The 10,074-nt window shown below is 46.0% G+C and overlaps 2 protein-coding genes across 2 annotated transcripts; both read left to right on the top strand.

Annotated features, from left to right (window-relative positions):
- The first annotated feature begins 101 nt into the window (after nt 1-101).
- foxq1b (forkhead box Q1b) lies at nt 102-2,502 on the top strand. Its single transcript, XM_024278223.2, has one exon. It carries the CDS (start codon nt 297-299, stop codon nt 1,182-1,184), a length of 888 nt encoding a protein of 295 aa, XP_024133991.1. The 5' UTR covers nt 102-296; the 3' UTR covers nt 1,185-2,502.
- Nucleotides 2,503-4,396: 1,894 nt separating this feature from the next.
- Nucleotides 4,397-8,485, top strand: LOC112150179 (forkhead box protein F2). The gene is made up of 3 exons (XM_024278224.2): nt 4,397-4,957; nt 5,536-6,529; nt 7,799-8,485. The coding sequence occupies exons 1-3, from the start codon at nt 4,691-4,693 to the stop codon at nt 7,972-7,974; spliced, it is 1,437 nt and encodes a 478-aa protein (XP_024133992.2). The 5' UTR covers nt 4,397-4,690; the 3' UTR covers nt 7,975-8,485.
- The last annotated feature ends 1,589 nt before the right edge of the window (nt 8,486-10,074 follow it).

The raw sequence follows: 10,074 nt of genomic DNA, 5'->3' as shown, positions 1-10,074 counted from the left end.
ATTTCTTACCTGCATGTGTCTGGGATCACATGTCCCCCTGAAACCCCGCCTCGTCCGTGGGCCCTCCCCCCGCAGAGCATTATATCATAGCAAGACAAGCGTGTCTCCGGAGACACATCTCAACTCAGCTGCTCCACTCTGAGGCTCAGGGTGCCTCCAGCGCTCCATTAACACCCCGACCCACCTCTGCTGGCAGGACTCCTCCACCTGCGCTTCAGCTCCAACTGAGACAGGATCTCTCTCTCGCGCGCAGCGGACTCTCTGCAGGGAAAGTTTGCCCTCCTGGTTTATTTAAGATGAAACTTGAAGTTTTCTCAGCGCACCACTTTGCGCAGAAGCCACTGGAGTTGTGCTTGGACGCAGACAGGGGAGTCCCGTCTCCTCTGTCCGCAGATGAGCTCGGCTCGGACGGGGACTGCATGGCCAACAGCCCGGCACCTGTCTCCCAGAGCGGGGACGGCAGCAAAGGGAAACCCTACACCCGCAGACCCAAGCCCCCTTACTCCTACATCGCTCTGATCGCCATGGCCATCCGGGAGTCCAGCAGTGGCCGCCTCACGCTGGCAGAGATCAACGACTACCTGATGAAGAAGTTCCCATTCTTCCGTGGCAGCTACACCGGCTGGAGGAACTCCGTGCGCCACAACCTCTCCCTCAACGACTGCTTCCTCAAAGTTCTGCGGGACCCGTCCAGGCCCTGGGGCAAGGACAACTACTGGATGCTGAACCCGCACAGCGAGTACACCTTTGCAGATGGGGTGTTCCGCCGCAGGAGGAAGCGCATCGCTAAGGTGCCCTCCAAGGAGCAGGAAAGCCCGGACATCCTCAGTGAGGACACCCGCCTCTCTCCCCCGGAGGAGAGAGTGGCAGTCAAGTTCTCCAGCTCCTTCGCGATCGACAGCATCCTCAGCACGCCGTACAAACGGAAGGAGGACAGTCACGCTGACGCACAGAGCTCCGGCCACCTGCTGTACTGGCCCCCAGGGCCCCACATAATGCCGTACTCTCTGAACTACCCGGTGCAGCACACGTACCTGTCAGAGGCGGCGTACAGCAGCGCAGAGACCAGCCGACAGGCGCCCTCGCACCTGCAGCAGTCATCTGCGCGCGCGGGCGCACCTGAGGCCGCCTTCAGGAAGCCCAGCAAAGCTCGAGGCTTCCACATAGACTCCCTGCTGTCCTGAAACAGCCGCGCTGCTGTCAGACTGTCATTCTGAACCACGACGTGCACTTTCGTGAGCGCGCTTCCTGCTGACAGCGCTGTCAAAACTGTGCGCAACTTCTCACCCTGACCAAGCTGCTGTAGACTCCATTTACGGTTAACCATAATAATAATAATGAGTAAATATAACGAACTGTCAGAAAAAATGAAATTGGTGCGTGCGCGCTCCAGTGCGCGTGCGCGTCCGATTATTTTTTAGAGCGCATGTTTGTGTTTTTGTGGTTCATTGGTCATTTCTGCTGAATGATGGCAAACATCAGATCTGTCATTTTATTTATATTTTCTTGTTTTTTACGACTTGCTTTTTTAAAAATAAAATATTTGTAAATATGTTGACAGAGCTCACGTGGCTGCACAAACGCAGAGGATGATTGAATCATGCTTGATATTTTTATGAATAAAAAAGTGAAACGATGGGATGGTCAAACACTTATTTATTTATTATTAAAGTTGCTGTTAGAATAGAGGCACGTGTGCGCATGTGTGACAAAGGCCTCACACCTGCTCAACAGCAACTGCGCTGTATATGATCACCTTTATGCAGAAAAAAGAAAATAAAGCTGAAATGTACATCCATCTTTTTGTCTTGTGTTTCCTGTCAAAGCTTCACTGATTTTTTTAGGTTTGAATCGTTAATAAAATGGCAACTAAATAACAGTAAAGTGTGATTTAAATACAAAAAAATACAAATAAATATAAAAAGAAAGTCTTCATCCGTGCATATCCACTCAAACAGTTGATAAAAAAATAATTTAATGTAACAAAAACTCAAAAACATATCAAATCGATTTAGATTTCTAGACTTTAAGTAATAATGTCTGTATATTTGATCAAATTGACTCATATTATTTTTTTTTAATAATTATGTTCTACATTAAGTGGAATCTGATTTAAAAGAAAACAAAATAAAAAGTGAAAATGTTTTCCCCTTTCACCTCCTCACATCCATAACACCTGAAATTATGTTGGTGTATTGCTTACCCAAAATGCATCATGTGTTTACGCCCAAGAGAGGGCTGAACTCTGAGGTCCTTACACTGATCCCATAAAACAAAAAATAAAAAACAAACCAAAACATACAGTTAAAGGAACAAAAATACAATTTAACCAGCACACATAACTTAAAAAAACATCTAACACCTATAAAAAACAACTTAAAAAGCTGCTTTCATTTCATTGTTTTGTGTGTGTATGATCACAATTTCTTTATTGTGATTCAAGCTTTGAAATATGAAAATAAAGCTGTTTACGGCTGCCAAACTCAGGGTTGTGAAAGCCTTACATAAAATTTTGAGATCAAAACAAATGAAATGTTTTTCTTCTTCATTCAGAGAAGTAAAAAACGTTTGTCTCCATGAATATCAGAAGCTTCTGACTCAGGAAAAATAGGGAATGTTTTAGGAAAATTATAATGATAATAGTGACAATAGTTTTAATAATCAATCCATCCCGCCATTCAGATAGATAGATAGATAGATAGATAGATAGATAGATAGATAGATAGATAGATAGATAGATAGATAGATAGATAGATAGATAGATCATATACTCTTTTATTTATTGTGTGTTTATTATATATACACATTGCTTTTCATGTCCTCAAATTTAGTCTGCATCCTCCGCGCATGCGCAGAAGTGCAGATGGAGCAGGTGACAGGTGAGACTGGCTCCTTCTCCTTTTTTTTCCAGGGACAATGCTGCAACCTGCAGGTGAAACACCAGAACAGCACACCTGTCCTACCAGGGTGTCACGTGCCTCTCATTCTCCCGGCATCCTCACCTTGCTGACGTCACGTTGGTCGTGAAGCGCCCTCTTTAAACTTCCTGTCCGCTTCGCGTCTCATGCTATACGCAAATCTCTCAGAGGTGGTGGGGGGGGGGGTTAAAAATGGGACCATCGGGGAGCTGAAGGCACGCGGTAGAGCGCGCACAATGTTAGGAAGTCCGAACAGTCTGTGACTCCGGCGAACTGAACCGCGCCTGACCTCCCAGAATCCCACAGAGGCAGCTCCAAAGCTCCCGGCACCCCCGCCGGAAACACAAGCGGAGCAGGCAGGACAAAAGCCCTGCAGCCAAAACAATATTAGACTAAAGAAGAAGGCCAGAGCGCAGGATTCGGATTGTTTTGTACGATTTGAATTTTGTGTTTCTTTTAATTATCAAGGAGTTTTGAACGGATCTGCATTATAACGTTTTTATGTTTGCTTATTAAAATGGAAATTATTTTGCAAATAAAAAATAGACGTTTTATTAATATATATATTTAAGAAACATTCAGAAAGGCCCTCATGTTCTGTAAGGTCAAGCAGACAAATACTCTTACTTCTATTATTTCTGGAGGGATAAACCACCTTTTTTTTAGCCAGAACAAAACAAAAACCTGGCCTCGTTTGAGGCTGCAGCCGTAACTAAACTGATAAAAAGGTAAAGAAAAAAATGTCACCCTGAGAATCTGTCCCTAATCTCTGGATATTTCCTAAAGACTAATTTAGAATCTGGTCCATTCTCCGTGCGTAAAAGCGGCCGGATCAGCGTCTTCAAAGCGCCTCCAGAACAAAGATCCCCTCTGCAAACCGAGGCATCCTGATCTCGGCGGGGGTAAAGTTTTGATGTCGCAGGAAATTTCTGGAGGCGTTTGGGTCTCTCTACGTTGCTGATAGGTCCGTGCGCCTGTTCACGCGCGCGCTCGTGTGTGCGTAAAAAAGGATTTTGTCCGCCTTTGTTTTGTAAAGGGCAAAGGTTTGGCAAAAAATAAAAAAAAAACTTCCAGGTTCAAAATAAAAAATTAAAGTGTGCAGAATTTTAAGAATTTTTCATCTTTAAAGACTTTTTTTTTGGCCTGTAAAGAAGACAAGCAACAACCAAAGTCAATCATTATAAACAGTTGTAAGTTCTGTTTTGTCTTCAAACTTTTGATGCTCTTCAAAGGCCAATTATCTCCTCTGCGTCTGGATGTTGATATTACTTCTATGGGATCTATAACTCCATCATGTTGGACAAATCTATGTGTGATGTCTCCATAGGGGAGGAAACTGTCGACGCCCGCGCGCCTAATTTCGCTTTTCTCTCTGTAATGAACGTGGGGCCCATGGGACCGGCTCTAGCCCGGGGTGGTAAGCTGACACTGGCGCGCTGTGTGTGGTATCCAGGGCCGGGCTTGATGGAAAAAGCCTGCTTCCACTCATGTCAAAGTCATTTACTTAGAGCAACCCCCCACCCCCCCTCCCCGCTCACACACGCACGGTAGAGACCACCACCTCCCCATCTCTCACACTCCTCGCCCCAGCCCGGCACCGCGACAGTTTGTTTTTGTTATCCTCTGGACCATTTTGGGAGGAAATTATGAGCAAAATAATACAAATACTACAAGATTGTGCGTTTTTGTATCGCTCCACGGAGTGTTTGAGTATCATCCGCTGATGGCATGCACAGGGCCCGCATGTGAATGTTTTGGGCATCAAATGCGGGATGGACCTTTGGCACATATTGTGGTGGTTTATTTGCGCCGGGAGAGTTTATGTTCTGTGGCACATCGGGCTGAAATCACAGCTTCATGTTGAAGGGGACCCGGGGGCGAAGAGCTCGTTTTTTATCTTGTGCGGCTGGCGTGTGGCGCTGTTGATTGGGATGTCTAGGGGAGCTTTGATAGATCGCCTAATTGCGTGTAGTCCGGGGCTTGGAGCGAAGTGGTGGGAGGGGAGCAACGAGTGTGGAGCTCGAGCGCTGCTCAGATCGGTGAGTGGACACGGGCCAGATCTGGTTTGAGGGTGGGAGGGGGGAAAGGCTGCATTCGTCACTGATTATCACTGAGATTTTTGCAGACTGCAGAGTGTGGATGAGGAGAAAGGTTGAGGGGGCTCTCGCAGAGGGAAGAAAGATTTATGGAACGATAGGTGGTCGAGCTTTGTTTGTCTGGACTCCGGTGCGCTTTAGCTCTGAAGGTTCTCGTCTTTCTTCCACTTGAGGGACTGCTGAGGCGCTTCGAGGCCACCCGGCGCGTCACACAGCGCCACTTAGCGCCGGTGTGACACCCAGCGGAGACCTGGCATAACAAGACACCCCCCCACACAAAGCCCCCCCAACACACACACACACACACGCACACTCTTCCTCTTCCTCTGTCAGAGCAGTCTGGATGCGTCAAAGGAACGCCGCGCGTAACGGGGGAGTCGTGCGTAACCGGAGAGATCTCCCTTCACTTTGCGCTGGGAATCTTGGGACCGCTGCTGGTGTGGCGCTCATTTAACGGCCAGAGCGCGGCACACTTCACAGCTAAAACACTCTCTCCCTCCCACTCTCCTTCTCTACGCCAGCTGTACGTCAGAGCTGACATGACGAGCGAGACCCCTCAGCAGCAGCTGGACCCTCCGCCTCCTCTGAGATCCAGCCCGGCGTCCGGCGTCCTGCATCCCGCCATGCTGAGCCCACAGGCCGCCACAGAAAGCTCCTCCGCGGCCGTCAAAGGGAAGAAGGCGAGCTCTGGTCTGAGGCGGCCGGAGAAGCCGCCGTACTCCTACATCGCCCTCATTGTCATGGCCATCCAGAGCTCGCCCACCAAGCGCCTGACCCTCAGCGAGATCTACCAGTTCCTCCAGGCTCGCTTCCCGTTCTTTAGGGGTTCGTATCAGGGTTGGAAGAACTCGGTCCGGCATAACCTCTCGCTGAACGAATGCTTCATCAAGCTGCCCAAAGGACTGGGCCGGCCTGGGAAGGGCCACTACTGGACCATCGATCCGGGCAGCGAGTTCATGTTCGAGGAGGGCTCGTTTCGCCGCAGACCAAGAGGCTTCAGAAGAAAATGTCAGGCTTTGAAGCCCATGTATCGGATGATGAACGGCATCGGCTTCGGTACCTCCATCCTCCCGCAGAGCTTCGACTTCCAGGCTCCATCTGCCACCCTCGCCTGTCACAGCAACAGCTACAACCTGGACATGATGAGCAACTCCATGGCCGGAGGGTACGACGGACTGAGCGGCGGCCACCACGTACCTCACATGTCCCCCAGCCCCGGCTCCACGTACATGGCGAGCTGCCCGGTCCCCCCGAACGGCGACTACGGGCCGGACAGCAGCAGTAGTCCGGTTCCGTCCTCACCGGCCATGGCCAGCGCGCTGGACGGCCACTCCCCGTACGCCAGCACATCCGCGCACTGGGCGTCCTCCGGCGGCTCTCCTTACATCAAGCAGCAGTCTCTGGCCTCCAGCAGCCCAGCATCTTCTGGTTTACACTCCGGGATGTCGCCATACTCTTTGGAGCAGAGTTACCTTCACCAGAACGGCAGGGAAAGCCACTCCACCGACCTCTCAGGTGAGAAAAGACGATCCATGAGGTCCTCTGAGGATGGGGGAAACAGTTTTTGCTTAATAAATTTAGTGTTTATAATATATAAATAAACGTGTGTGAAATAAAGAGTTAAAAATAAAAAATTGGATCTTAATTTCAGTGTAGAATTCTGGGAAATACAAGTTAAAAAGTTGCTCCTACAGATTGGAAACTCTTCTGTTTTTAGTCACTTTGGAAAAAATATAATTTTTACACTTTTGTGTGACTTTTTAATTGGTTCTTTCTAAACCAGACTCTGGAAAATTACGCAGTAACACACATATAACCAAATGACAATATATTATAGTGGAAATATGTGCTATTTAATGTGAATCCTCCACACTTTGCAGGATTTCCTCGGTCACATCTGTATCATCCGTCTCGGGGTATTTTTGCCTAATTAATAAAGAAAGAAAAACAGCTCTGTGGCTTGGTTCTCCTCCCCAGTTCACCCCCATTGACTTTAACAGAAGACAGGGAAGCCTTACTAAAGTCTGGGGATTTCACGGGGGCCAGTAACCCATGCTGGAGCCCGAAAAGGTCCCAGAGGTTAACCAAACAAAGACTGCGCAGGTCGGACCACACCGGCGGTGGATTTTCAACCGCGGCGCGCCCACAAGCAGCGGAAGGCCTTGTTAAACTTTACGCAGCGTCCTAATTGAGGCTGCGCGGAGACCAACGTGATGCGCAGGGAAGGTTCTGTCATTCAAACGGACTCGTTGTTTGTGGGGGGAAAGTGGGCCTATAGGGCAGCGAGCTGAGGCCCGCAGGATGGAGCCTGCTGCTGAAAAACAGACACATCTGGAGCCCTTATGACCCCGGAGAAGACTCTTCTTGTTTTTTAGCTGGAAACTGAAACCCGTTTAAAGAAACAAATCCATGGGAAAAAAAAGAATTCGAACGTGAAGGAAAACCTTTCTGATGTTACAGTTTTAAACCCTTTATTTCAATAAACACGTTTATTTAAATAAATAAAATAAAATATATGCGCTTGGAGAAATAATTTAAATGAAGTAAACAAAATAAATAGAAAAATAATGTGATTTATTTTCAAATATTTAAATAAAATGTTCAATTTTAGATATATATTGAATGTTTTGGAAATGTTTTACTCAGAATTTTATTTCACTTTCAGTTTATAAGCATGTAAACATTGTGACACTAACATTGTTTTATATTTACGCAGCTCGCTGGTTTATAACTGGATTATAATCCATAAAATGTGCGCTCACTCGTGCGTGTCTGTGTCCACAGTGGGGATCCCGCGCTACCAGAGCCACTCCTCGGTGTGCGACAGGAAGGACTTTGTGTTGAACTTTAACGGCATCTCCTCCTTCCACCCCTCGGCCAGCGGATCCTACTATCACCACCACCACCACCATCACCACCCGCAGAGCGTGTGTCAGGACATCAAGCCGTGCGTGATGTGAGTGCGCGCGTCAACATGCGGACTCCAGCGCAGAACAGCGCCTGAAACGCAGTGAAACTGCGGCTCCGTCACATCTGAACAAACAAGCGGACTTTTGTTGACCTTTAAAGTTCTACTTTTTTTGAGAGGATCCACAGGATGCGTGGAGGGGTCCACTCTCACGTGCGTGCCTCCAAAAATAGCCTTATTTTTGATTCTTATTTTGGACTTCAGAATGACGCGCTGAAGGAAACGAATGAAGAAACCCCTCAGAGGCCTTTAGAAAAGCGAACCACTCTGCCTTTACGAACCCTGACAAGCTTTCTTCTTCAAAAGAAGTCTCAAACACCTTTAATACGTTTGCTCTTATAAGACGAGCAGACGAGTTTGTATTCCATATACCTTTTGTTTTATTTTATAATCCACACACGACGCTTTTTAGGCTTTCATGAACAAACTTTTTGCACTCATTGTATAACTTTCTGCCAACTTCCCTGTCCTGTAAAAGGTATCAATAAAGCTGATTTATATTTTAGGCATTAAGACTTTTGTTTTTCCACCTATAGAAAATCCTGCACAAAGTTATTTAAAAACAAAAACACGTTTTAAATTATTTTTTCTCCTCGAATAAATTAAAACTCGCTTGTTTTCCAAATCACAGTTAACAACATTTACTTAAATAATTATGGGACGTTTAAAAAAATGACAGATGCGCAGGACTTGCTAAATGTATGCGCAAAACACAATTTATATCTTTTTTCAAATCAACGCAACAGGAGAAAAAAATCTACTGTTTTGTTTTACGATAACAATAGAATTATTGCAAATATTTATAAAAAATGTGCACACCTGATCCCAAAACACTTTAAATTAAAGTTAAAATAAATGCGCAAATTGGAAGATAGCATTTTCTAGAATTTTAGGGTGACTATATATATATTACATTTTTGGAAGTTTAAAATGAAAACTAAAAGTCCTGCTTGGATGGACTTTTAAAATGGGAAAAAGCATCAAAAATATGAAGTTATGATGCAATTTACACAATGCACTACTGTTAAAATAAACGTTACCTGTGCGGCTGGATAGAATGCATCACTTTCCTGCTGCGTGGCGCACTCAAAAGCTGTTTTTTTCCTCTTTTGGTTTGCTGCTCATCTGTTTGGAATGTGAACTTTTGCTTCCGCAATGAGTTCGTGTGTTTAATGAGTTTTCCTGAGGAAAAAGTGCACTAATAGTCACTGAAGTTAAAGAAAAAAAAAAAACAGTGATGGAGGTGGAACACCTGAAAGCGCATTGAAAAGTTTCTCTTTTTGCGCACAGGACGCTGAAAGACTCAAATAACAAGAACTTAAAAGATGAAATGTTTGTTGGAAATAATATTTAAGACTAAAATTATTATTTTTTCTTTATTGAATGCATATTCATTTGACATGAAAAGGATGCCGCGCGCGTCACGCTGCTCCCCGGAGGCCGCCGCTCTTCATGTGATCCTCCAGCATCTGCAGACGCCACATAAACAAAAGTCTGCGCAAAAAACGCAACAAGGTGGTATTTTTAGAGTGCGGTAAACAAGAGTCCGACTGTGACACTGAGCTGCCGCGACACACAAACAGAAAGCAGACGCGGGCAGCGCCGCGTCCGTGGCTGTTGGACGTGAATCATGTGCAGCAGCAGCCCATCAAACGCAGGTATGCGGGGGCTTGAAAGGACTGCAGGTCCTTATTTGGCCTCTGAGCATCTGAGGAGACGCTGCTGCCACAGTGTTTATCCGTCAGGTTAACCTCCAGCTTTTCCACAACAACTCAGTGAGTTTCTTATTTTAAACGGCTGATGTGAAAATGCCAAAAAAATAAAAACATAAAAATCAATATGATCATTTCAGTGTTTGAATCAAATTTACACAAATTATTTAAAATGAGAGAAATCTGGGGGGAAAAGACCTCTCCTTCGGCAGTAGATATTATCAAAGGTCACTCAGAGCTGAAGCTGCTGACTGTCATAAGCAGAAATCCTTTATTCATCCGCACATCTAAAAATCCAAAGATGTTTCATTTGTGCATCTAAAACTTTCTCCTTCTCCTCCATCATGGGAGCTCTCCACAGTCTGTGGAGCTCTCACATA

The sequence above is a fragment of the Oryzias melastigma genome, linkage group LG4, assembly GCF_002922805.2.
Source record: "Oryzias melastigma strain HK-1 linkage group LG4, ASM292280v2, whole genome shotgun sequence".
NCBI lineage: Eukaryota > Metazoa > Chordata > Actinopteri > Beloniformes > Adrianichthyidae > Oryzias > Oryzias melastigma.
Note: the sequence above shows the minus strand (reverse complement) of the source record. Positions and strands in the feature narration are given on the sequence as shown.

Bases quoted from the DNA above. Each gene is read 5' to 3' on its own strand.
- foxq1b (XM_024278223.2), top strand. From the start codon at position 297: ATGAAACTTGAAGTTTTCTCAGCGCACCACTTTGCGCAGAAGCCACTG.
- LOC112150179 (XM_024278224.2), top strand. From the start codon at position 4,691: ATGGACCTTTGGCACATATTGTGGTGGTTTATTTGCGCCGGGAGAGTT. The intron at 4,958-5,535 runs GTGAGTGGACAC...TCTCTACGCCAG, and splicing joins CTCGAGCGCTGCTCAGATCG to CTGTACGTCAGAGCTGACAT. The intron at 6,530-7,798 runs GTGAGAAAAGAC...CTGTGTCCACAG, and splicing joins CCACTCCACCGACCTCTCAG to TGGGGATCCCGCGCTACCAG.